Genomic DNA, 26237 nt, shown 5'->3' on the forward strand with positions numbered 1-26237 from the left:
TTCTCTGTCAGTTCACAGGAACCTGCTCCCTTTTCAATGGGCCTGTCATGCCTCATTCCCTTCCTCCCATTTTTTTTCAACAAAGCAAAACAGAGCTTTGTACCATCTGAATGAACTTCAAAGTGGCTAGAAAGGGCACCCAGGGTTCCTGGCACTTGTCATTGTCTCCCAGCCTGGCCAACATTTCCCTTCAGGTCTAATTACTTCCAAATGCTCCCAAATGCTTTGAAGAAACTCAGAGGGAGGGGGAGGCATGAAAGAAAGGTGGAAGAGGAAAAACGAGACTCAAAGTAGAGGGAGCAGAATGCTTTAGCAAAAATGTTGATTGATTTCTTATATGACACCCAAACATAAACAGGGAATGTGTGTGGCCGCTGGCAGTGGGGAATGCAAGAGCACTATGTACAGCTGCTGCTTTAAATCCTTACTGTGGAAAGCGAGCCCTTCTTGCACTTGCCAGGCTGTAAAAGGCGTACTATAGCAAAACAAAAAATATTAAACTAATGCTTAAAGTTTATTACTTTAGTGTATTAAGTGTGGGCTGAGCCTACACTCCATAGGACTATCTGTATCTTGATTCAGGTGCTATGTCAGGCTTATTCATTTCACAGAAGTCAGAGGTAGACTGTAGCTAGAGCTGCTTTGCTGAATTTGTGTAGGATGTATCAGGGGCCATCTAACAGCCACAGCTAATGACAGGTGATGATATACTTGTGCTGGTGTTTTTGATTCACAGGGTTAGAATAAACAGAGGCAGTCTGGTTGGTAGCAAGTTGTAGTGTGCTTTCAGATGTGCTAGTCTTGTTTTTTGAAGAGCACGGGCAACATCAACTACTACTGATTTGCTTAGCTATTTTGATTCCACCAGTTTTGACAAAGAGCTAGCACCGTAACTATCACCTGCAAGTACCTGATATGGGAAAACAGAAGGAAAAGTCTAGGGACGCAAGCAGCAATATCATCATTACTGGGGCAGTTTCATGGGTTAAGTACGGGGGTGAGGATTAGGAGACTTCATATTGCTAACGATGTGCATTACCTCAGCCAGTTCTGCTCATGCTTGTCCATTCTTTAAGAGGGACAAGATGCCCCGATATTTAAAACTGCAGCCTCTTCGCTAAGGTAGTTGCTGCAAGGATTCCTACCCTGCCACAGAACAATACATGCAGATACCTGATGAGCTGGATTTGTTTCAGTATCACTTCTGCTACAGTAGCTGAACTCACCCCTGGGGTTTTGGGGCATTCAAAGGTGGTATTGCATTTTTTTGCTATTGCCTTTTTTTTACCATACGGTTGTGGGGCTGAAGGCTGAACTAGGTCAGTTCCTTCATTGGTTTCGTTGTACAGCTGCACAAACAGTTGTCTTGGCAAAGAGGCTGCAGTGCAGAGGGATGGGGCGCTGCTTAAGCTGGTACTGTCATCAGAAAGAATGTGTATTAAATTGTGGTTTTAGTTGAAGTTTCCAAGTGGCTGGTGTCCTGCGTGATGACCTTGATAGCTCTTGGCCGAGAGAGTACAGTGAGCTACTGAGCCTTCGCCTGCTACAGCTGTCAATGGGAAAAAAATTGCTCGCTATTACTAATCATAAAGACTACAGCTAGCCAACAACAGAGAGTGTGCAATCCTTAAGACACGCTGGTGTCAGCTGCTTTTCGTGCAGCCGGCTATGTATTTCCCAACAAAGCCAGTTCAGTTGTGTGGGTCCTGCCTACATGTGTAAGGTTTCTTATTTCACAGCTTCCCCCCCCGGCCCCCCTGCTGGCTGAGGGGCCAGGCTGTCCCATGATGTGGGATTCTCACACATGCTGTTTGTTATTCTGTCCTTTTTCCTTTCGTCCTACAAAGATTTAGAGAAGAGGGTGGGTGAGGGGGAAACTTTGCAAGTCTTTGAAGCAACTTGACTTTCGATGATTAATTGCAGCAAAGAGCCTACACAAGGGAGGGTGACTCGGTTTTAATTTATTGATGTTTCTTTGTGAGAACAAATTTATAGCAGAGGGGAAGCAGCTTCTGAGGAGAATATCAAATGGTTAAAAGGTTCCAAGCATTCTTTGATGTCACAGCCCTGGAGAAATACTGGAAGGTAGTGAGGGACAGACACTGTTTATTTATAAAATAAAGATCAGTTACCTGCTTTTGGCAAGAGCCTGTGACTGAGCTCCTGTTAACAACCTATTCATTAGGCAGGCTTGGAGCTGGACCTAAAGATTCTGCCACAGCTGCCTGCTGAGGCGATGAGAGCCTGATGTTTGGACGACATTTCCAGCCATTAAGTCTTTCCATGCATCTCTGTGAAGCAGCACCTGTTTCTCACATTAGCTGAGAAAGCAACAGCATCTTGCCGTGCTGTGAAGTACGGGCTACTGTGAAAGGAGTAAGGCAGCACGATAGAAACGAGTTACACACTTAGCTGACCAAAACAAGCGTGTGGCAGCCTCTTTTCAAAAATAGCACTGACAGCATAGTTGCCTAGGGCTTTGTCACGCTCGGTAAAGGAGAGGGGAAACAGAAGCAAAATGGCAGAGAAAGAAGTTGTTGAGACTGTTCTTCCTAGAGCTAGACTCTGAGGATGAGCCAGATGTTCACTGTCAGGTCAGGATCTTCTGCTGGCAGGCCACGTGTGCTTCATGAGGCCTCTAGAAATCTAGAAGCTGTAAGGAGAGAGCAGCAAGCCAGTCAGCGCATCTGCGGGGTCCCTGAATATCTCCCAGAAGGAAGAGGATTAAGCTGCTTCAGCCCACATCCTTATCCTGTTCAAGCGCAGTTCAGCTTCTACAGCTTCTGTAGTTACATACCAGCTGTGGCAGCACTTTCTCCACATGTTCAATATCCACTTTCTCCAGGTCCTCCGCCTGAGCCTGCCGTGCTGCTCGTGCCGCTGCTTCTGCAGTACAAGCGTAAGGAAAGAGTTGTTAGAGGGGTCTTAGAGATGTTAGGTGTGTGGTCCCAACGAGGTGTCGGGGGCTGGTTTTCTGGGAGGAGGACGCAGTCCCAGGGAACAAGGTGGCCCAGCTCCCTGGAGGAGGCTGTTCACCAGCCTGGCGAGGGTGCAGGGAGCGGGGGCACGGCTGTGGCTGTGGCGGAGGCGCAGCTCCTCGCTCCGCGGTGAGGTGCAGCGGCAGAGCAGAGCTGGGGCACGACGGGACGAGCAGAAGGCTGGCTGGGTGCTCGGGGAGGAGACGGGGGTGCCCTTCCGCGGTGAGGCCGGGGTGGGGGGGTCCCCTCGGTCAGGGTTCAGGCTGACCCGGGGCCTGGCACCGGGAGCAGGTGCTGCGCGCTCACCTCGGACGAAGACCTTCAGCATCTCCGCCATCAGCAGCTGCGCGTCGCCGTTAACTGCAACGACAAAGCGCTTACGGAAGGCGGGGGCCCGCCCCGCCCCGCCCGGGCCCGCCCGCCACCGCCCCGGTACCTCGGGTCCTCCCGTCCCGGAAGTGGAGCCGAAGCAGCCGGTCCACCGTCTCCTGCGCGGAGAGGAGAGCGGATGAGCGGGGCGGGGGCAGCCCGCAGCTGAGCCCCCGCCCGGGCCCGCCGCACCTTCCTGAAGCCGCCGCCGCCGCGGCCGTCCCGCTCCTCCATGGCGCCGCGCGCTGCCGGCCCCCGCCTCCCGGCAGCGCGCGCGCCGCGCGGGGGCGGGGCGGGGCGGCGGCGCCTCCGCCGTCCCGCTGGCGTCAGCGCCGCGCCCGGCCGCGGCCGGTACCGCGCGCCGCGGCGGCCATGGAGGAGTTCCGGCGGGCCTACGCGCGGCTGTGCGCGGCGCCGCAGGAGGCCGTGCTGCGGCGGCTGCGGGAGCTCGGCGGGGCGCCGGGCCGCGGCCGCCTGGACCTGGCGGCGCAGAGCCTCTCGCTGGAGACGTGCGGCGCGCTGGGCCGGCTGCTGCCCGGCGCCGCGCCCTTCGCCGAGGTGGCGCTTGGCGACTGCGGCCTGAGCGAGGAAGGTGGGCGCGGGGCCCGCGGCGGCTTCTCCGGGCCGGGGTCGGCCCGGCCCGCGCAGCGAGCGGCTGTTGGCGGGCGGGGGCGCGCCTGCGGGGCCGCTCCCCGCTTCCCCCCCCCCCCCTGGCGCCGGGCGGGCGGGAGGCGGAACGGCGCAGCGGGGCCGTGCCCGGCCCCTGCGCTCCCGCTCCGCGGCCGGGGGCGCGCGGGCCCTCCGGCGGCCCGCGGACGTTTGACCGAGGGGCCGCTGGCAGCGCTGACCGCAGAGGGGCCGTGCCGCAGCCCGCGGGGGAGCGGGGGCCTAGCGGCGGTGTCACGGTGGACCTGGAGCCGCCAGCTGGCAGGCGGGGCGGCTGGAGGAGAAGCAGTTCGCGTTTCGAACGGACGAGCTGGCCTGGTCGGCGGCAGGAGGGGGACGTGGCGGTGTAGTTCGAAGCTGGTCACGAACCCCTCGGTCGCCAGAGGTGTTTTCCCTACGTCTCCGAGAGTACGTCTGCTACTGTTGGCCTTGAATAGACGGGGTTGGTGGCGGCTGCTGATACAGGAGGATTCAATGATAATCTGCTGGATCTGATCACTGGATCGTTAAATCTAGCAAGCATTGAGTGGGGATGCTGTAGGAGGTAGGATGAGTCTCTACTCAGTCCCTGCTGCGTGAGCAGGGGTTAAGCAAGCCAGCAAGAGTCTTGTCTGTGTGGCCTATCTGGACGTGGGCTATTTTCATAGCTGCATTAGGAAGGTACATAGGGTGACATGCGGTTCTCTACCCAGGCACCTCTTTCTCTGAGAATATAGAAAAAAATCCCCTGCCCTGAAAGTTCACGCTTGTTCTTTCCAGCAGCAGTGGCCGTTTACGAAGTCATATGTTTTATCATAGCCGCGTCTTCTGAGCTGGCTGTTTGAAAGGGTGCTTTCTCTTCCAGCTCAGGCAGAAGGTTACACATATGAAATAAATAACTGTCTGGTTTTTTTTTTCTACTCAGGTGTAAAACTTCTGTTGCATGGTCTTTGCTCCAACACCACAGTCAAATCTTTAGATTTGAAGGTGAGTCCGTTCAAATGAAATTAAGACAAAGAGGTGGGGAAGGAAATAGGAGCACAAGCTTAATCAGAGTTAGAAACAGACACTCCTGGTGCAGGATTGTTCTGCAAGATGCGTACTTCTGCAAAGTTCTTGTTCTCAAGTGACTCAGTCCTTGCCTCCCTAACACCATGTCACGGCTTTCCAAAGTTACTTTGCAGCTCATCTTTGTCCGTTTTTATTCAGTTACTCTGTTTTGATACGAAGTTATTGCTGTATAACTTTTGTCAGTTGCTGCTTGGTCAGATGAGGCATATGTAGGCTTTTCTTCGGGTTTCCGTATTAATCAGTGAGTTACTAGTTGTTTGACTTGCGCTTCTGTAGGGTTTATCCAGCTCGCCAGTGTCTTTCAGCTAGCCTGGGGCTTGGAACTAAGCATGCACTTTCAGATGTGATGATCGCTCTACTGCGAGAGTGACTTTCTGTCTGTATTCCTCTGGCACATAGCTATTCTCTTGAATCTACAGTCCTAAACTGCATCACGCCTACCTTTCTCATCTGTGCTGGTGCTAGCCGAGCCCTTTTTAATGAAGTGTGTTGAAAGGGTTCTGCTTATCTAGAATCAGCATTTTCCGACCCATCGTGGGCCATGCTGATCCTGTGCTATCCTGTGATTTTTGTGAGCTCAGTCATGATGCCTCACAAGACTGACGGTGTATGCATCCACCGTTCCTCCCGGGGTCTTTCATTTTCTGGCAAGCTGACTGATGTGTGAAACAAATGTTACTCAGCCCATCTTTGACAGACTGAAATCGGCATTACAGCTGGGGTGCACGTGGTGGTGTTTGATGGGATAGCTGGATTGGGACAGGGCATAGCCTACTGATCACCTGGGACTTTTGTTTCAGGGAAATAACCTGCGAACCATGGGAGCTGAGGCTTTGGGAAAACTTCTTAGGCAGAACAAATCCATCAGGAGGTAAAAAATTGTATCTACCTCTCTTTCTGTTATTCCTGCCAGATGGAGCACAACATTAGAAAAGGGTTGAGGGTGTGTTTTGTTGGTTCCAGAGATGGTTCCAGATGTTCCAACTGGTCAGTGTCATTCCCAATTCCTGCCAGTCTGGAGTGCTTTGCGGGCTTTGTGCAGGGAGTAGAGGTCACAGCCCCATGGCCTTTGGAGAGTGGGAACTGTAACTGGAATCTCTGGAGGAATGTCAAGTGGTGCGATTTCTCGTGAGGGATGGGACAGGTGAAGGAGTGAGAACTGGAGGTGCCCTTTCTGAGGATGCATGGCCCTAGCAGCATCCTGCTCTCTGAAAATGAGTCTGTGTTAGGGGAGCTGGGTGTTCAAATGGGTACCATGATCCAGGTATCATTCAAGCTCTTGCAACTGTCCGTTTACTCCATGAACTCCAATCCTGTCTCATTTTCCCTAGCCTAATCTTGGAATGGAACAACCTTGGCATGTGGGAGGAGGGCTTCTCCTTTTTCTGCCACGGACTGGGAGCAAACAACTTTCTCCAGCGGCTAGATCTGCGCAATAACCAGATCAACCATCAAGGGGCTGGAGAGCTGGCCATGGCACTGAAACAAAATGCTAGCCTTCAGGAGCTGGGTGAGAGTGACTAGTTCTTTGTCCACCTACATATATGCATGCATGCACACATATATCTTCAGGTTCGTGGCAGCCTGCCCTGATCTCTGCCAACTGGTCAGCGTCGTTCCCAATTCCTGCCAGTCTGGAGTGCTTTGCGGGCTTTGTGCAGGGAGTAGAGGTCACAGCCCCATGGCCTTTGGAGAGTGGGAACTGTAACTGGAATCTCTGGAACCAAGCCTGCAGATGAAGATTGTGTGCTTGGAGCAGAACAGTTCTTAGTGGAGGAGGGAATGGGTTCATTCCCATTTGTGGATGCTGTTGGCATGCCTCATGCCAGACTCTGAGACTTACGTCACACATGCTTTGTCCTTTGTAAGGAGTTCTGCCAGAATTTCCTTCAGGAAAACGTGTCTCTTGGTGCTGGTTCTTTCTCATCCACAGATTGTGGTTGTGGAAGGAAGGCTCACGAGATTAAAACGTGAGGGGCAGACTTGTGTACCTTTTGAACTGTAATGGCTTCCTGCGCTTTACTGCACTTAAGATTCATCCTTGCCTTTCCTGCTTTGTCTGTCATTTTCCTTCCCTCTCATTCATCTTGAAAAGGGAGATAGTATTCACCTGTGTTTGTGCTGAGACCATCTGGGATTAGTTAGCCATGCTTGTAGATGTATAAGGAGCATGGTTTCTCTGGAGCGCTGTGTTTTTCAGCAGATGTGTGACTACCGGGGTGAAAGTTTGCTTTCTGTATAGATTTGCGTTGGAATAATATTGGGCTTCTGGGTGGCCGAGCTTTGCTGAACTGCCTGCACAGCAACAAGACCCTGAAGAGGCTGGAGCTGGCTGGGAACAACGTTCCTAGTGATATCCTGAAAGCTGTGGGTAAGTATTACTTGTTGCACAGGAAAGAATCAGCAACTCCTTTCCCATTTCGGCACTTGTGGGATATAGGGCACTTGCTGCTCCAGAAGGGAGCTATCCCTCCTCCCCTCCCTTTCTCAACGGCATTTACACAGTGCCCTACGTTGCTTCCTCTTGTCTTTTAGTGAGGGCTGGTCAGGTTGGAGGTGTCACTTTTACCAGCAAGAGGAAAAAATAATTTGGATTGAATTAGAGATTATGCCACGTGAACGTGGGAGAACTTGGGGCTCTAGTTTGGCTCTGAGTAGCCAAGTTTGGATATGGCCAATGCAGCATGTCCTTTGTCGTTGTCCTACCCACAGTGGAGTTGAATGGCTCTCCTGTGGCTGGGGTGTTGATTACCCCATATACACTGCTCTCTTCGATTCCGCCCCACCTTATGTCTGTAAGGTGAGAGCGGTCTCTCTACGTGGGCCAGCCTGAGAAGGGCTACAGTAGCAGAAGCAGGACAGTCCTCCTTCTGATAGCCAGGCATCATCCCGAGTGCTATCTCTTCCAGCAGTGCTTGCTATTCTGTTGCTTTAGAAACATGTGCATGCTCTCCTGCTCTCTCTGCATCAGAACAAGCCATGGATCACAACCAAGACCGTCAGACTATCCTGAGTGAGACCCAGAACCGAGCATACATACTCAGCAAGGAGGTTTTGAGTCTGAAGGATGAGAAGACCAAGCAGGTCAGCAATCTTACATGTTGGCAGTTCAAATGGGGCAGCTGGAATCCTATGCTTTCCCTCGGTGTCCCCATGAAACACTCAGTGACAGGATTATTGTGCACCTGAAGTTGCATGTGCATCTTTATGGGCGGGAACACAGCATTGTTTAGTAAATTGGGTCCTTCCCCTGAGCTAGGTTGCCCAGGGATCAAATCCATGACGGTATGGGTATGGGTATGTGCCCTGCTGAACATATTCACTCTCGATTCTGGAGAAGTTTTGGTGATTTTTTTCACCCATATTCGTGCTTCGGTTCTTCTTTTGCAACTGGTTTGATATTTTCCAAGTGGTGAAAACCTAGAAATATGAGTCTGTTTTCCTTCTGACACCTAATGGTGCAGAGTCCCTATGGTTGATGACCTCAGTCAGATGTGCTAATGAACCCGTCAGACCTCCAGTTTGCTTGCTTTCAATAGAGTGGCTTGACTTGTCTTCAGCTGTCACTAGGAAGAGAAAGATGAGAATTGTAAATGCTTCAAGCTGATGCAGTTCATTTTCTCACTGATGTTTGCCTTGTTCACAGTTCTTGGATTTGATGGACACTATAGACAAGCAGAGAGAAGAAATAGCCAGGAGTGGCAGGTGAGTTGAATTTCTGAGTGCTTTCTGCTCTTTGATAGCAGAATTGGGCCCCCTCCATTTCCTGGCAGAAATTACCCACCCTTTTTTTTCTTTACTTTCTTCTCTTTCCCCCCAAATGCAGGATGTCTGCAGCACGAGTCAGCCAGCTACAGGAAGCATTGGATGAGCAGCACTCCATTATGAATTCACTGAAAGCCAAGTATGGAGGAGGAAAACCTTAGCCTTCTCACCGTTCTGTGCTGTATGGGCAGTGCTGAGCAGAGCTGTTAAGAAGGGGGATAATCTTGTAGAGTGGCTGGCTTACTATTTCACTTAGTTCTGTAGGAATATCCAGAAATTACAGTCAGATCAGGCCTTTGGGTTTGCCACGCTAGATATTTACCCTGTTTTTAAGTAAAATTACAGTGCATTGGTGTAAGAGCAAGTGAATTCCAGACGGTGAAAAAAGGAGAAAAAGGGATTGTGGGGTTGGGATGGGGGCACGTTCCTTGCACAGCTTACAGCCTGGCAAGAACCTCTACCTGCTTCCCCTGGCAGTTGGCAGTATCCTCTGAGAACCACTGCATATATGGAGGAACCTGACCAGCAAGTTGTATGCGTAGGAACAATGAGGTGGAGCTGCCCAAAAGCAGTGTTAGATTGTGTAGAGCCATATGCACGTGACAGTGGTTAGACTTCAAACACTGATGAGCCTGGCTCGTTCAATTCTGTCAGGTAAAGGTAGTTTCATTATGTCATGCCTCAGTGTGGACATGTCCCTCGTACAGAGTACGCAAATTGCTTCTGCTACCTGTCTTTAAAATTCCATCCCTAATTTTCAACGACCTTGCAGTGGTATAAAATAGCCAGATTTGTTCTGTGAGAGTGGGCAAATCCTGGAGGGGTCCAGGCAGGGAAAACAGCTCATGGAAGACAACACAGGGAAAACACAATGGGGCACCAGAACACCAGGCTCTGAGAAGTCCCAGGTTACTCACTATTTGCAGAGGCTGCTGGGCACAGAGATAAGCGGTGTCCTTTTCCCAGGGACAAAATGCCTCATTTAGCTAGCCTGATTTCATCCACTGCCAAATATGTGTTAACGTCTTGTACTATGTGGCGTAGAGAGCTCACTGGAAGTGTCTCCCTTAGAAAGGACTCTGGAAAATGTTTCTCTGTATAGGCTGCAGATGACTGAAGCTGCCCTGGCTCTGTCTGAGCAGAAGGTGCACAATTTGGGAGAGCTGCTGAATGCCACAAAAGAGGAACAAACCAGCATGGCTGAGCGCCACTTTACAGAGCTCCAGCAGCAAAAGCAGGTGAGCTGGATAAGTCCTAGTTAGGTTTGAGAGCAGGGTTCCAGGTCAAACCTGGTTTGTGTAGGTTTGAGGGATGCTGGATGGGATAGGCAAGCGTGATTTTTAGTGGGTTAACCACAGCTGCCATGACAAAAATTCTTGTGTAAATTAGATAGGTGAGTGCTAGGTGTGGAGAGGAGCCGTGGTGTTGGTTGGAGTAGGTTGGCAGTGCAAGAACTAAGGTGAGTACAGGCTCTTAATTTTGATCTGTTTGCAGGAAGGTGCTGATCGGGAAGGCAAGCTTTTGCGTGACTTGTCTGCTGCCAGTGAGAAAAATCTGCTTCTAAGAAACCAGGTAGGAAAGCAAGTCCAAGGCTGAGAAGCGGGACTTGGGCATTGTTCGCTTCTGCTCTGTATGTATGTCCTCTACTTTGATCCTTGTTTGCGTCTCTGCTGATTGTTCTGTACAGCCAACTTTCTCGGCTAATAGGAAGGAAAATCCATTGTGGTGGTAATTTCCTTGTAGGTGGATGAGTTGGAGAAGAAGTGCAAAGTTCAGCAGGATCAGTTATTCCAAGTAAAACAAGACTTGACCAACACAACAGCAGAGCTGAAGCTGCGGGCCGTGCAGGCTGAAGGTGAGTGGAGGAGCAGAAGCAGCTCATGGACACCTATGGGTTGGGGTTACTGTGCATGAGCCAGTGGTGCAAGGCAGCCAAGGAGAAAGGGTGGAAGAGTTTGTGATAGGGTGTAAATATAGCCTGTGTAGCAGGAATGCCATAATTGTGATATGTCTGCTTTTAATCTGCAGAACGCCTGGAAATGGAGAAGAGAAGATTTAAACAAAGCCTTGAAGACATGGAGTCCCTTCGGTTAAAAGAGGTAAGAATGGGGTTTCTGCAGCATCCTGAGGTTAGTCTCTCTTTGGTCCTGACATACAGGCGCCACTGGAGGTCATTGTTTGCTGTCAGCTGCTCTTAAACAAGTTTAAAAATTAGTGGACTCAGACTTACTGAGTCCACTGTGAGAATAATAGGCCATTACTACAAGCAAAGCCTAGCTGAAGAGGTCACAAGACATTCTACCAGCTAGTAAGATTTTGTAGCTTGCAAGAGTATGGGCCAGAGTGGTACATGATTCTACAAAAGAGGCTTGGAGGCTGGCCCTTGTGTCAGTCTTGCTATGCATAGAGATGGTTATGAATAAGCAGTCTTGTCATGCTCACTGAAATAAAGATGCACTAATGGAGGAAATCGAGACATACATGCTATATACAACCAATCCTTTAACGGGGCTCAGCTTGCTAGTTCCTTCTCTGTTATGTTTCAGGGGGATTCTGTCTGAGTGTGGACAGGACAAGAGGCTGTGATCAACTCTCTTTGGAGTGTTTATTGAGGTGTGAAATCTCTCAAAAATAAAATATACCAATAGGTTTTTCCGAAGATTGTGAAATCTTGTAAGAAAAGACATAGGCCAGGAAGATTTAGCCTCATTACAACTAGAAAATGACTCTGGTGTTTCGTACCACTTGAAGATGAGAGCTCGGACTCTGTATCTTTCATCTTGGCCTGGAAGGGATCTCTGTCTAAAGTTCCCAGTTTCTAGAGGGCAGATTCTATCTATATTACAGTTTCCTAGTGGAGCTCTGAGGGAGGTAAGAGTTCTTCTTTGGTGGTAGATGGGTCAATGAGAGGATGCTCTTTCTCATGCCGAATGGCCATGCTGCTATGCCTGGAGATAGGAGTGGTTTTCTGGCACTTGCTTAAATGGTTTCTACTGCTTTGCAGGTGGATCATATGACACAGCACATTGAGGCCAGTGAACGCTCCATGCAGGACAGGATCCAGAGGCTGGAGGCCATCAGGATAGCTCTGGAGGAGGTGAGAATGGATGCTCCAGGTGTGTTGGAACACTCGGGTAGTGGTGGCAGCAGAAGGCTGCCAGGGGAGCTTTGTGGAGTCTTCCGTTGCTGACCTGTGTAAAGATTGTCATGTGCTGTAGGGAGGAACAGAAAACAGCAGTTTACCAGCTGAAATTATTTTTACTGCTTTGGACTGAGGAAGGAGAAGGTTCCAAGGGAGAAACTTGTAGATTCTGATTGAACAAAAATAAAGTTTCCATTGAACGTGGTTAGATTCTTACCAGGATTTGACTTCACAGGTTTCCCATGTGGTCCCAAATAGCGTAGCATATTTCTCCTTATCTGTTCCCCCAGCTAGATCCAGCACTGCCCTCTCCTATTCCCCTGTCTTTGGAAAGCTGCACCCATTACTTGCCCTCATATAACTGAAATTCTCATTGAATTTAGATGGCAATCTTGGGGTGAGAAAAGGTATGTAATCTGTGTTTGTTTTCCCTGCCCCTGAGTGAGAGAGACAGCTGTGTCACGTTGTAGCCTGCGACTGGAAGCTGCTAATGTTTTCTGGTCAGTGTTGCAGTGATGCAGCTTCTCTATCTGGAATGATCTTTCATGTTTCTGTGGCAGGAGCTGAGCCAAGTCAAAGCAGCTGCACTCACTGAGCGAGGCCAGGCAGAGGAGGAGTTAATAAAAGTCCGGAGTCAGGCACGGTTGGAGGAGGTAAGGACAAGACCTGTCTGTGGGCTCTGCCTCTGCGGGAAGGAATGGATTTGGCTGCCTAGCCTATGTTTTTTGTCTCGGGGAACTGTTGAGTAACTCCCCACTCTGCGTTTCATTGGCCTGCAAATAGTGTGATTTCTGAGAAAGGAGTCCTGAAAAGTCTGCTTTGAATTGTCTCCAGAATGTAACCACTATCCCCACCTGCTCTGTGCTTTCCAGTAGTAACAGAATTGACATGGATATTGTCATAGCAGGTTTCATTTAAGTTTCTAACTTTTGAAGCTAACAGCCAGGTGTCAATCCTTCTGTTTAACAGCAGCTTTCATGGGCTGCTCCTGTTTCTCTGGACTCAGAGAAACATATAAAAGCCGCCGTGTGTGGTGGGACACAGCAGTGGCTTAGCTGCATACAACAGTGTTTCAGAGCCATTTGGGATATGGAGGAAGTAAAGATAGAGCATTAATTGTAAACAGTGGCATTGGTGTTTCTACCAAGGGCGTGCCTCTGTTTCTCAGTGAGTGAGCTCGGCTTTGCAGCACCTCCATCAGAATGTTTTCCCTGGCAACAGAAAGCAGCTTAGATTCACTCCTGAATGCAAGTGCCCTATCTATTATGGCTAAGTCCTGTGCTTGTTCTTCAGTGCCAATTGACTCGACCAAGGGTTCACTGTGTTGGGAACAAAAAGGGGAGAATCCCTTCGCAGGAATGGAATGGGACTCATGTATTTTCATTTTCCTTTGTGTCTTACAGCAGCAACGACTAGAACACCTAGAAGAGAAGCTGCGGCTGATGACTGAGTCACGGGATGAAGCTCAGAACTGCTGCCTTAAGCAAAAACAAATGGTTGCTGAGGCCCAGGCCAAAGCCAATCAGTTGAGCCTGCACGCTGATGGACTCAGAAGGCGGCTAGAGGAACTTCAGCAGGTAATTTGGCCTGGAGTAGAGATATGGTCACCACAGGGGCAGAACAAGTTGCTGAAGTTCTTTGGTTATTCATGGATTTGTCTTTGTGTGTCAGGACCTGAACAGTAAAGAAGAGGAGAAAGTGACAGAGGTGAATAAAGTGAAGGTGGAATTACAGGAGCAGATTGGACACCTGCAGGCTGAACGCACAGCACAGGAAGGGCTGAGAGAGAAGATTGCAGCCCTGGAGAGACAGCTGAAAGGTGATGGATCCTTTCATGCTTCTCAAATGGTAATGCTGGGTTACCCTACAGTGGGCCTGGAACCGAGCTACGCTCACAGGTGGTGACAACAGTGCTTCCTGCCTGTGCGTACGACCATGAATCGTACCCTCCATCCTGATGTATTTGCAGGGATTCTCGTCCTCATTTTAGAGAGACCAAGACTCGGATAACTACCCAAGGCTGCACAGCAAGCGAAATGTTTGGATTTCCTGCACAGTGAAGTGTAACATCTTGTCTGTGCAAAACCTCTCACATTGTCTCATGCAGCTTCTCCCGTGTGCCTGTTGATCATCCTGCTTCCACTGCCTTTGGCTGTGCCTGTAACGTGTTGTTCCTGTTTATTCTAGGGACATCCTAATTTTCTTTACTAATGCTGCTCTTCTTTCACAGCCCTATCAAGTAATCACCGCGAGGCACTGCTGGACAAAGAAGGTGAAATCTCTATGCTGCTGGAGAAGCTGAGAATGAAAGAGGCTGACATCTCCAGGATGAGGGAAGAGGAGGCCCAGCGAGCAAGTTTCTTGCAGAATGCCATCATGGCATATGTGCAGGGCTCCCCCTTAGGAGCCCACGGTTCTAGGAAGTGAGAGCATGGCTTAAAGAATCCAGATACCTGCTGTCAGGAAGAGGGTGAGCAACTCAGGTACAGCCCCTTCTTTCTAAGTGGGACAGTTTTGTCACAGTGGGGTGACACGAAGGCTTGCAAACACAGAAAATCACTCTAGCTCTTCAGAAATCTTGCTCCTGACCGCATAAAGGAGAGGAGAAAACAACCGCCCAGGGCTGGGATAGAGGCTCGTGGGTCTGAGTTCACGATGCGGAGCCCTTCCCCTGCACTGCTACAGCATTTGAAGTCATTTCTGTGTCCTTTTATACAGCACCAGTCTGTTGGCACACCCTGTTGTTACCAGGGGGTTGTATGTTCCCTGGGCAGCGGTCATTCTGAAGCATTTGTTTGGATGCCAGGGCTGTTCACAGTGAAACCTGATAAATGACGGGCAGCAGTGTTTACAGTTCCCTGTAGGTGGGAGCCATTTACTTTGCTCATGGGGTCCCGAAGCTGCTGGAAACACCAGATCTTACCCTCCTGTGCTTTTATACCCAGTGCTTACAGATGGAAGCAGCGGCTGACAGGGCTCACTTTGGCTCTTCTACCCTGCCGCTCCGTGGCTCTGGCCGTAGTGATGGGCACTAGATATGCATTCGATATATATGGAAACAGCTCTGCAGAGGGGGACTGCTGTGCAGTGGCTATCCATATCCTTGTTGGACAGCTGGGCTTTGGCCATGGTTCAAGCCTCTACAACGCTGACTGGCATGGAAAGGGTGGGGTGTCGGGGGTCAGCGTCTGTGCTTCCTCGCTGTGAACTGCAGCCCTTGGCTGGAGTTCTTGTGTCCAAAATGCAACAGGATTGCATTCCACTATGACAAATGGCAAAACTGTCCTGCTGGCTTCTCAGGATCCTGGAGCTGAGTGTTGTTTTCTGGGCCTTACCCTGGAGAGGAGCGATGCTTCTGACTCACCACTGGGGAGTTGCTTCTCGGAGCACAAAGGGAAGAAGGTGCTTCCTTTTCCTTGCAACACGAGTCCTCATGTGGCATGGAGAAAGGGAAGGGATGCGGGGGTCTGAATCGGAGAAAGTGGAGACCTCTGTCAGGACAGCAGTATGAGAGCCTCCTGTTAGTTTCTCCAGTGAGTCTGTGGTGGGAGGAGTGAACTTGCAGCACATATTTTAAGAGGCAACTGGAAAATGAAACTTTCTGTGTGGACTGGTTGGTTTGTCTTTGTGATTTTTCATATTGCGTTTTGCTCTGGTTTTTTAATAAAGAGCTTTTGCATTTTGCCATAACACTGGACGGTGACAAGCTGGATGTTTGGCTGATGTGGAGGGAGGGGCCTGCTGCTGTGTTACTCTCGTGAAGATCCTGCTAGTCTGTCCTGGAGCTAGAAGGCTGTTACAGGTGGATAAGCTAAGTGTGTCTACAGATTTTGGTCCTGAACTAAGGTAAAAGCAAGGAAGCTGGGAACTTATGCCCCAGTCACAAGGGGAGGAGAGAGCCTGTATTGATAGCGAGGTAGTCTGTGGATGCTGGGCAGCTCTGTAGACCAGCAGGTAAGGGAAAAGCAAAGCCTGTTGTTTTGAGGCAGTACCGCTACACGAATTCTCTCTGTTCTTGGCAGAGTACTTGGAGAGGTGGAGGAATCCAAGAGTCATCTTTATGCAGGATTTTTGCTCCTGTGTCTTTGTTCCTCAGCAGCTCTGGGCAGATGATGGAGAAATCTGCAGCTACGATGCAACCAGGTTTTAAAGCTTCGTCCTTGAGCAGGTGGCCGTGCGCTGCGGGAACCCTCCTCTGCGAGTTTCTGAGCAACACCTATCGTCCTGTTTCAAGGGGCAGCGCGCAAGTAACTTGCCCTTCAGGGATGGTTTGCCCCGCCAGGCGGGGGGGGGGACAGCGGGAGCTGGCCGCTGGAGACAGGGAAGACGGGGGGGCTGGATCCTGCGGAGGGGCGGGGTAGGGCGGCGCTACACGTGCGCTCCGCCTTTCCCTTCCAACGCCCTTCGCAGCTGGGCCTCCGGCGCCCGCGGTGGGGGCTGCGGGTGGCGGGCGGGAGAGCGCCGGCGGCGGGCCCGGCCGGCGGCCGCGCGGCAGCAGAGCGGGGCCGGCGGGAGACCCGCGCCCCGGCGGCGGAGCGGGCCCGGCGCGGCGCCCGCCCCGCCCCCGCCGCAGGGCTCGGCTGGGCTCGGCCGCGCTCGGCTGGGCTCGGCTCGGCTCGGCCCCGCCCCGCCCGCGCGGGCTGTCACTGCGGCGGAGTCGCGGCGGCGCCGCCATCGCGGGCAGATGCAGGCGATCAAGTGTGTGGTGGTGGGCGACGGGTGAGTGCGCGGCGGCCGCGGGCGGCGGCGGGGCCGCCCCGGCCGCGCCTCGACCCTCCCCGCAGCCCCGCACAAAGCGGGCCCGGGCCCGGCGGCGCCGAGGGAAGGAAGGAAGGGAGGGAGGGCCCGGCGCGGCGCGGCCCCGCCCCGCGGCCCGGGAGAGCCGGCTCCGCCAGCGGGAGGTGCGGCGCCGGGCGGCGAGGCCCGGCCCGGAGCGCCGCGCCGCGGAGCCCGGGCGGGGCGGGGCGGGCGCACGGCGGGGCTGTGCCCGCCTGGCCGCGGTGGCCCGGCCGGCCGTGGCCCCTCACTTGCGGGGCCGCCGCGGCGCTGGAGAGAGACGCGCCAGGCGGCGGCCGCGGCCGCCGGGTGAGGAGCCGGGGCGGCCGGGCCGCGGGCCCTTCCCCGCGCCCGCCCGCCGGCCGGCATGGGCGTCGGGGCGGCGAGCCGAGGCCGAGCGGGCGCCGCCGCCGCCTCCCGGCGGGAGATCGGGGCCTTGCTGCGGCGGCGGCCGTTACAGTCTTGCCCAGCGCATCCCGCTCCCTCTTTAGTTCATAAACTTGGGTCTTCGTCTCTTAACGCTGTTCAGTCTCGCATCCAGCGCTGTACCGCCCGGAAAACAAATACCTTCTTTTCTTGAGTTTTAAATCTGTCTCCTCGTTGTTTTATCAGGTGCCTGTATTTCGCTATTTTTCGTCATACAAGCGTGATTCATCACAAAGTCCTCCCTAAAAATCTTGATGTTTGCGGGTTTCTCTCATATCTCCTTTTGTCATTTGTGTTCCAAGGTGAAATACACTGCTGTTTCTGATTTCACCGTGTGCCTCTTGTCATCCTTCTTGCTCTTTTCTTTAGGCTTTTCCTATATGCCTTTTTCTGAGAACACATCTGTATGCAAGATGCAGGCATGCAGGAGATTTATGGTGCTTCGTAACTTTTCCTAGCTTGTCCTGCATATTTTTTCCTCGTAATTCCTGTTTGCTTTTCTGATCACCACAGCAAGCACAGAGCTGAGATATGGAGAACTAAATGTGAACTGGTCTTAGGCAGGGACTGGTCTTTCTGCCTTCCCACGCGTGCCACCCCCTCAAATGCACATTTGGAGCCGGGCCTTCCAGGTTCTAGCCTGTGGGGGCTAAAGAGGGGAGCAGGAGAAAGAGCCACCCACCAAAACAGCACAGCCTTATTGTGGAGGGGAGAGCAACAACTGGGAGCACAGCATGTTGGAAACGGACTTCAGCTGAAGGTTTGCAGTGCGGTGTTTTGCTTTAAGACCAAATTGACAGCGCAGAGAGTAAATGAACTTGGATACCAAAACACTTAAATCGTAGATATGCCTGTGTTTTGTGAATTACGTGACTTCCCTGTTTGGTGGGAGAGAGGTTCAGGAGGAAAGTCGGGTTGGTCGGTGTAGTGGTTCCTTACACAACCTCCCTCTTCTCCAAGAGAGGGGACCTGATCCAGGGGAGAATCTGGGTGGATTACTGTAGTGGTTCTCGCCGTGCTTTGTGTCATCCTGGTGCAGGATTGTGGGGTCTCTCGCTGACTCCTGAAGTCTTTCCTTACGTCACTCCAGTTACAGAATTGGGTAGAGGATAGCCAACAGAGATGGGTATTCAGCTTCGCTCAGGCACCTCACAGACAGCTTTCCCTGGCACTGGCGCTCACAATCTGTTTCTCTGGAAGGTTCTCTGCAGTTCACAACTTTCACAGTGATAAATAGGTTGTTTACGCTCATAGTACTCCTCTGTTCTTATAACTAAGCTTTCCCTTATCCTACAGGGCTAGCTGTAGTTCATATGCTTACACTATTGCCAGCCAGGCCCAACCCCTGCCAGCTGCCACCACTGCGTTGACCAATCCCACCCGCCTTCAGCAAAGCCCTGAGCTGATATTTTCAGTGATCTACACTGGTGCCAAAATGTCTTTCCAAACTGACGGTGGTCAATTTTAAAGTTAATTTTTGTTTATGGATACTTATTTTTCCCCTTTGTATTTATTGACATTGAATTCCTCTGAGGAGCTTGAATAATTCTGTGTGTTGCACGTTTTTTCACCTCACTGTTTACCCATTTTGCTAGATTATTATGTTTGTGTTGAGCCCAGCACAGAACCCTAATTTATTCCCTTTCTTTTGCTTCCTGGAACAAATATATTTTGCCTGGTGTTTTGCTAAGGCTGAATGGGTGGGGAAAAGGTGTGGGAGAGAGCAGGGTCAGGTAAGTGTTCAGACCTGGTCCCCGAAAGCTAGAGAATTCCAGCCTGCTACAGGTTTGTTTTCTCACGTGATAACTTCTTACCTAACCTCTTTTTTGGGTGGGGAAAGGGTTTTACAGTGCTTCCTGCTGTACCCTTCTTTATGCTTGTCACTCTTATCCTCTGCAGAGCTGTAGGGAAGACCTGCTTGCTGATCAGTTACACCACGAATGCCTTTCCTGGAGAATACATCCCCACTGTGTGAGTAATGGCCTTGGGCTTCAGTTGCTTTTTGCTCTCTATGCACGTGTCTCTAAAAGTTGGTTTTGTCGGTGAGGAGAAGGCTGTCCCAAATCAGACTGTGAACTTCACACATGAGGAAGATGCCGGTGGTATGGCTGTGTATGTGAGGAGGGCAGACTATCCCCACTGGAACTGTGTTGCAGTGTCCTCTCCTGATTCGCTGCCCCCTTGGATTTCATATAGAGATGTGTGGGTCACAACAAGATTGGCACTGATGGGGACTCTTCCTTGGCAGGTTTGATAACTATTCTGCCAATGTCATGGTAGATGGAAAGCCAGTGAACCTAGGCCTCTGGGATACAGCAGGGCAAGAGGATTATGACCGACTGCGGCCTCTTTCCTATCCACAGACGGTGAGTGCTGGGCTTGGACTGGCTTGTAACTGCTCCCTCTTGGGGACAGGGAGGCTCCCAAGGACAGCCAGGGCTTCTTTCCTTTGAGGAAAGTCTAAGTTCCTGCAGCTGTAACCATAATTCTGGTTGTTTAAGAAGTATCACAGCTGACTTTCTCCTAAGAGATCGTCCTATTCTAGTCCCTGCTTTGTAATGGTGGTTGAACAGTTACGCGTACCATAGGGAGGCTCAAGTGAAAGGAATGGTGTGGGGCTGCTGTGCAGCTGAGCCACGTTCCATATTCCCATTCTCTCTCGGTGGCACAGCTCACTGTTGGGCTGCACTAGTAATGTCTCGCTGGCTGTAGCAATCCCTACACGGCCCCCCTACCAGGGGTGAAGCCCATAGTGCTGTTAAGGTATTTGTGGCCGCAGGCTCTTAAACACGCAGAGCCCAGTATTGTAAAAGACGATGAAGTCATACACTCTAAGTCCATTCCTTCCCTCTCTGAATTAGTTTAGCACCCTTAATGGGGAAAAATTTCTTACAGCCACAGTCCTTGCTTGTGGGAGGGGGTTGTCCTCTATGAGGCTCCCTCTCCACCTTCCCTCCATTATCTCTAGCTGTTTCTTTCTACACGGCTGACCCTCTTGTTTCTGCACAGGATGTTTTCTTGATCTGCTTCTCCCTTGTGAGTCCAGCCTCCTTTGAGAATGTCAGAGCCAAGGTAAAGTATTCTCCTTCTGGGTGAAACAGTGGAAGGGAGGAACCAGTGAAGTCCCCTGCCCCATCCAGCACCACACCTACAAGCCCAAAATTTCTAGTGGTCGTGTTTTGATAAGGGAAGGTCATAGTCTGCAGGTTTTAAGAGGGGCCTACTTTTTATTCTTGACTTCTTTGGCTAAGTTTTTGCCTTTTTGAGTCTGCGTCTTAAAGAAGATAAGGGCTGTCCTAGAAGCTAAAATGCTGTTAAGGGAAGCACTGCGTGCAGAGTTGGCTGGCACTGTCTGTCAAGATTCCACGCCTCAGTGCCTTCATTGTTACATCTGCACCAATCTCTTTCTGCAGAGCATATTCAGACCTGTAGGCAGAAGTATCCTGTTCAGGTCTTGCCACCGTGTCAGATAGTAGTAAAAACCTTGTTCCTAACAGTAGATGCATCCTCATGGTTGCACCTACTGCTATAGCTGCTTTTCTTATCATGCCTCTCTGTTTCAGTGGTACCCTGAGGTCCGACACCATTGCCCAAATACACCTATCATCCTGGTGGGCACCAAGCTGGACTTGAGGGATGATAAGGACACCATTGAACGGTTACGTGATAAGAAACTGGCCCCCATCACCTACCCCCAAGGTTTGGCCATGGCTCGGGAGATTGGTGAGTCTCATGTGCTGGCAGACCTCCATGGCATTGAGCTTTTTATTTTGGAGTGGGTGCGGGACAGTATGTCCTGGTAGGACTGGAGTGGTTGAGCTGGAGCTCTCTTTCCCCTAGGGTCGGTAAAGTACCTCGAGTGCTCGGCCCTGACGCAGCGGGGCTTGAAGACGGTGTTTGATGAAGCCATCCGGGCTGTGCTCTGCCCACCGCCCGTGAAGAAGCCCGGCAAAAAGTGTACCGTGTTTTGAGGGCTGTGGCCTAGGTGCTGGCTCAGCATGTTGTCGTCCTCTGACAGATTGCATATTAGCTGGGTGTTTCTGGAGGGGGCTGGGTTGTGTAGGGCCCTTCATCATGTACGGTCAAGTGTTTTTTAAATGTCTCTTTGATTTAACGTCAGTGTTGATGTGAAGGGGCAGCGGGGGCAGGAGACTAGCTGGGGGCTGTACAGCCCCCAGGGGAGGTACAATGGAGAAGGCAAGGTAGCTCCTTGGGGCAACAGGCTGTTTTGGCTCTCCTGAACTCCAAGCCGAAAGGGCCGAGACATCCATCCTGTCCTGGAAACACCTGGTTTCAACCTGCAGGTGAAACTGGTGGTGAAGATCCTTGTGGGAGTGGGGAGGGAGCTGATACGAATGGTGCTGAATGATGAGAGCAGCTGGGAGAGTGGTAGGGTCTCCTTGCCCAGCCTGCTGTGGCTAATAGTTAACAAATTGGTGCTCTAGCAGATACGTGCCTGAGACTGTTACAAGAAATCATAACCAGCCCCAGAAGGGGTTGAAGTAAATAAGATATGAAGCTGAAGAACTAATCATTAGGTGCTTCATTGGGTACTAGCCAAACTCAGTGAGTGAAACAGCTCTGTGCAATCGATGTTTTTGCCTTTTCATGTGTGCACACCCTAGGACAGCGTGGTGCTGCTCCCTCCCATCAGTCTTTAGCAGGGCCTCCCCCCACCCCCAGATCCAGTCTCTGCAGAGCAGGGCTGTGGTTGTTGCCTCTGTTTTATTTTTTTCTACTAAAGACAGCAAAGGAAGCAATGAGGAGTCTGCTAACTTCTTTCCCTTCCCACTGAAAGTGCAGGCGGGCTCTATGGATTTGGATGGAACAGGGAGAGCTTCTGAAGGGTTGTGGGGGGGGAATAGGGTTGGAAGAAAGACAGGTCCAATTTCTAATCATCATGTAGAGTGACAAGATAAAACCTTATTTGGTGCAATAAACATTCTCCATGACGGCGTATGTGAGCTTTATTATATAGCAGCCTTCTAAAGGTAGTTTTCTGCCTCGCTTCTCGTACAGGTTCCAGCCCTGCTGCCCCTCTTCTCCAGCAAGACTGGGTCTGTGTCATTGTTTTCTATCCCGTTTACATCTATGCAGTACTAGTATGAAAATTAAGGCCAGGTGTGAAATGCAGGTGTCATCTTAGGAGACAAGAAATCCCCCATCAACCATCAGCGAGCTGCCAGTTGTCATAGCACTCTTATCACTCAGCAGGAAGAGAATGCTGTTCACCACATCATCCACCTCTGGAATCAAACACAGAGAACATCCACTGCACCCCTCAAATTGTACTAGGAAAACAAGCATCCCAAAAGGTATGCCTTTGACCTCTACGTGTAATTGGAGCAGGGAAATATCTCTGCCCCCAAACTGCGCTTAATGGACAGGACAGTGTGGCTGAGAGCTGGACATCAAAAAGTCCTTGTTGCGATCAAATGATACGTAGTTCACAGCAAGCACCTATGCTCCCCTCCCAGTCATATTTATGAACAACAGAGTAAGTGCATTTCACTTGTCCCAAGATGAGAAGGCTGTAGAAGAGGGGAGGTAAGGTTGATTCTCGCCCTCTCCTCATCAAATGCTTCAGGAATTCAACCACAGCCATTCAGCAGAGTTGTGACTTTGCCCACAAAAGAAGCAAGGTACCTATGGCTGTGATGTCAATTAGAGGGAAGGCTTGGATACGACAAAAGAGCCCAGCCTGGCCGGCGACAAATCTACACCACTGACCTGCAAACTTTCCCAGCGGAATCCGATTAATCATGGCAGCAGATTTCTGAGGGTCACTCCAGTTAATTCTCCCCATGTCGGTCATAACCACCGTGGGGTTCACAGTGTTCACCCTAATCTGGGACCAAGAGCAACAGTCTAACCAGATTGCTCTGAGAGCATATGCTCGGGTTCAGCTTTCACACTTCTCTTTCTCTCAGAAAGAATCCTACCTTGTGGGGTCCCAGTTCCATTGCCATTACCTTGCTCAGCATATCCAAAGCACTTTTTGTGGAACCTTCAAGAGAAGGGAAAAACAGGAGGCGTTTAAGTGCACAGCACTTGCTCTGGAGCACATAGAAGTATTTCACTGCCCAGAATCGGCAGCCAGCAGCTTGGTGGCTGTGGGTCTCCAGCTAGTCAAAAATGAGAGGGGCGCTGCTGACACCACACATACTTACAGTAAACAGCATGATCCCGCAGAGCACGCTGAGATGCCTGGCTAGAGACATTTACAATAGCACCTGGCACCCCCTGTGCAATCATCTGCCGAGCAACAATCTGGGGGGGGAAGGAAAAAAAAAAGGGGGGATGCCGGAATTGTAACAGGAGAAATCATTATTTCATTCAGTTGGAATCTTGCCCGGCTATTATGGTAGCCAAAAGAGCAAAAACATCCGGAGGAACTAAGTCCTCACTGCCTCCCACTTGCAAGAGAGAGAGTCAAAGCAAGAGAGTGAAGGGGCTGTATGCGCAAATTGTCAGGTTAGCTTTGAATTACAGTCCCTTTAGCCCCCACAGCGGACACTTATCTCCGCTGTGCAGAACAACTTAGTCACTGCTGTTCATGGAGGCAACTGCAGTGACAATTCTTCCTCACCTGGGAAACATGAAGGACAGCCTGAAGATTCACATCAAGAGACCTACAAATAAATCAAATTTAAAAGTTACAGAGCGGTTGCAGCCCAGGCCAGAGAGGAGTTGTTTTGGGAGGCAGCAGAGGACAAGTGCTGCTGGTATCTTAGAAACACTGGTGATACTCTAGAACGTGGACAAAAATGCCAAGCTGACTGGTTTAGCAAGAATGATTAGGCATCCTTCACTGGACGTAAGCTATTTAGTGTGCAGGGGGGGCAGGCGCGCTCGTGCATCGTCACATTTCTAGCAGGACTCAGCTTTACTTCTGTTTGCCACATAGTCCCTCCTTGGTCAGGTTTTTACCTGCTAGTTCTGCAGAATGGTCTTAGTAGAATCCATACATTTTATATTCTAGTCACAAATGAATCCTTTATTACAGACCCGCAACAGCCATTCTTAATGTAGGGACAAAGGATGACCCATCTTCTCAGAAGGAAACAGACTCACCGTATCCTGTAACCTAAAGCTTCCCCCCAGCTGAAACTATGGATCTTTGAGAAAAAAAGATGTCACGTTACTGCAGTAAGCAAATTTAATTTCCCACTGTGACAGTTTTATACTCCCTTACCTGTCTTTGTCTTCTCTATATCTGAATTGTCTTATCGACAACTGCTTTTCAATTTAGCAGAGACTGAGTCAGAGCTAGACTGGAAGCTCCGAGCTCGATTAACAGCAAAAGGCACTCCTCTCCTGCGCAGGCTGGATGGCATGTGCGTGCCACCATCTAAGGGGTGAAACTGCAGGTTCTGGCTACTCAGTAACAGCGTGGAATAGCGGCAGTGCTTTACTTGGTTTCCTTTTGATGTTTACAGGGTGAAAGGCGATTATGTAAAGCATTAAAACGCAGTAAAGAAAAGAAAGCCGGCATAAGCAGTAACAATGAACAAACCACTGAGAAAGGGAACGTCGGGCATTTCTGAAAGTGTGCGTGTCTGTCTGTCTGGTGTCTGCCTGGTGCCTATGCACCAGCTGCTTCCTTTCGTAAGGGACACCAACTTCTGGAAAGCTTTGTCACAACTTTGGACGTTCGCAGTTTTGCTAAGGCTCAGCGGACGACACCCCTCCACCACGGGCCCAAAGCGCGGCCGAGGGCAGCGGGCCGGCGCAGCCGCTGGCGGCCGTGCGGGGAGGCCGAGGCCGAGGCCGAGGCACTCACCGCTCCAGGGCCGCCCGCGTTACCTCCAGGAAGGGCTGCAGCACCGCCACGGCCGCGTTGTTCACCAGCAGCTCGAAGGGCCCCGCCGCGCTCACCGCCGCCTCCGTGGCGTCCCAGTCGGCCAGGTCCAGGCACAGGGGCTCGATGCCAGGGCACTGCGGCGAGGGCAGCCCGCGTGGGTCGGGGGCCGCGGGGGAGCCGGGGGGCCCGGCTCGGGGTTATCCCGGGCGGGGGGGGGAAGGCTGTCCCGAGGCGGGGGGAGGGCGTTCCCGGAGGGGGTCCCAAGCCCGGGGGGGGATGGGGGGGGATGGGATGGGGGTGGGGGGGGCGGGGGTCCCGAGGTGGCGGGGGGGTCCCGGGGACCGGGACGGTACCTCTCGCGCGAGGCTCTCCAGGTCCGCCGCAGTGCGGCTCAGCGCGGTCACGCGGGCCCCGGCCTTGCTCAGCGCCACGGCCACGGCGCGCCCGATCCCTGCGGGGAGACGGCGTCAGCCCCGGCCGCGGGCCCCCGCCCGGCCCCAGGCTCCCCCCCCCCGGCCGCCCCCCGGCCACCTTTGCCGGCCCCAGTCACCAGGGCCCGGCGGCCGCGGAAGCCGAGATACGGTTCCATGCCGCGGGCGGATCCGCGGCCTGGGCGGGCCCGCCAGCCCGGGGCCGGGACCGAGGCGGCGCCGGGGCCGGGCGGGGCCCGGGAGCGGGGCGGCCTGATAGGGCCGGGGCGGGCAGCGAGATCTGCCCCGCGCTGGCGCCGCACGGCCCCTCGCTTCCCCGGCCGGGGGATGGAGGCCTGGCGGCGTGGGCCGCAGGCCCCGGGCGCTGCTCGACGCGCTGCCCGGCGACGGGCCGCCTCTCAACCAAGGCACCTGCGAGGAGGGCAGAACGCGGGCCCACCCTGCCGCAGCCCCTAGTTCCCCTCAGAGGACCCAGCAAGAAGGCAGGTCTGGGCTCGCCCAGCAAGAGATGGGCATGCAGAGATGAATTTTCTTGGCTCCGATTCTCACTAAAGTTTCGTAGTGAGAGACCACAGAAAAACGGGCGTTTTGCCAGGTGATGAAAAGACCTGCCTCCTCTGCCCACTCGGAAGTTGCTGATGAAGTTTGTAATAGTCACTGCCTAGAAAATCAGCTGCAAGTACGCGGGCTCCACTTGCCTGAGGCATACAGGATTTCTCATGCAGCACCTGTGTGACAACCGCAATGTGCTGGCAGGTACAACAGAAGAACGGGCTAGAGGTAGTTAAGAGGTCCTAGATAAGCTGCTGCACCACAGTTTACTTCCAAAG

The 26237-nt window shown here is 52.0% G+C and overlaps 4 protein-coding genes across 5 annotated transcripts; 2 read left to right on the top strand and 2 right to left on the bottom strand.

The window, feature by feature from the left end:
- Positions 1-1941: 1941 nt before the first annotated feature.
- Positions 1942-3602, bottom strand: CENPX (centromere protein X). The gene is made up of 5 exons (XM_076353946.1): positions 3540-3602; positions 3415-3466; positions 3285-3338; positions 2798-2886; positions 1942-2653 (listed from the first exon to the last, which is right to left on the bottom strand). Exons 1-5 carry the CDS (start codon positions 3579-3581, stop codon positions 2639-2641), a joined length of 252 nt encoding a protein of 83 aa, XP_076210061.1. The 5' UTR covers positions 3582-3602; the 3' UTR covers positions 1942-2638.
- A 117-nt stretch (positions 3603-3719) lies between these two features.
- On the top strand, positions 3720-15660 carry LRRC45 (leucine rich repeat containing 45). 2 transcript variants are annotated; one of them, XM_076353897.1, is made up of 17 exons: positions 3720-3939; positions 4918-4979; positions 5864-5934; positions 6395-6573; positions 7306-7434; positions 8035-8147; positions 8710-8768; positions 8890-8967; positions 9931-10066; positions 10323-10400; positions 10572-10683; positions 10857-10927; positions 11833-11925; positions 12531-12623; positions 13374-13547; positions 13642-13789; positions 14201-15660. In XM_076353897.1, exons 1-17 carry the CDS (start codon positions 3720-3722, stop codon positions 14395-14397), a joined length of 2013 nt encoding a protein of 670 aa, XP_076210012.1. In that variant the 3' UTR covers positions 14398-15660. The 2 variants fall into 2 exon arrangements, with proteins under 2 accessions (XP_076210012.1, XP_076210013.1); XM_076353898.1 differs by lacking the exons at positions 3720-3939; positions 5864-5934 and having other exon boundaries at positions 4949-4979.
- Positions 15661-16595: 935 nt separating this feature from the next.
- RAC3 (Rac family small GTPase 3) lies at positions 16596-22125 on the top strand. Its single transcript, XM_076353938.1, has 6 exons — positions 16596-16689; positions 19072-19143; positions 19421-19538; positions 20182-20244; positions 20736-20895; positions 21013-22125. Exons 1-6 carry the CDS (start codon positions 16655-16657, stop codon positions 21141-21143), a joined length of 579 nt encoding a protein of 192 aa, XP_076210053.1. The 5' UTR covers positions 16596-16654; the 3' UTR covers positions 21144-22125.
- On the bottom strand, positions 22122-25599 carry DCXR (dicarbonyl and L-xylulose reductase). The gene is made up of 8 exons (XM_076353934.1): positions 25508-25599; positions 25330-25427; positions 24956-25110; positions 23762-23804; positions 23343-23442; positions 23115-23179; positions 22903-23020; positions 22122-22418 (listed from the first exon to the last, which is right to left on the bottom strand). Exons 1-8 carry the CDS (start codon positions 25563-25565, stop codon positions 22315-22317), a joined length of 741 nt encoding a protein of 246 aa, XP_076210049.1. The 5' UTR covers positions 25566-25599; the 3' UTR covers positions 22122-22314.
- Positions 25600-26237: the final 638 nt, after the last annotated feature.

Source organism: Aptenodytes patagonicus, chromosome 16 (genome assembly GCF_965638725.1).
Source record: "Aptenodytes patagonicus chromosome 16, bAptPat1.pri.cur, whole genome shotgun sequence".
Classification (NCBI taxonomy): Eukaryota; Metazoa; Chordata; class Aves; order Sphenisciformes; family Spheniscidae; genus Aptenodytes; species Aptenodytes patagonicus.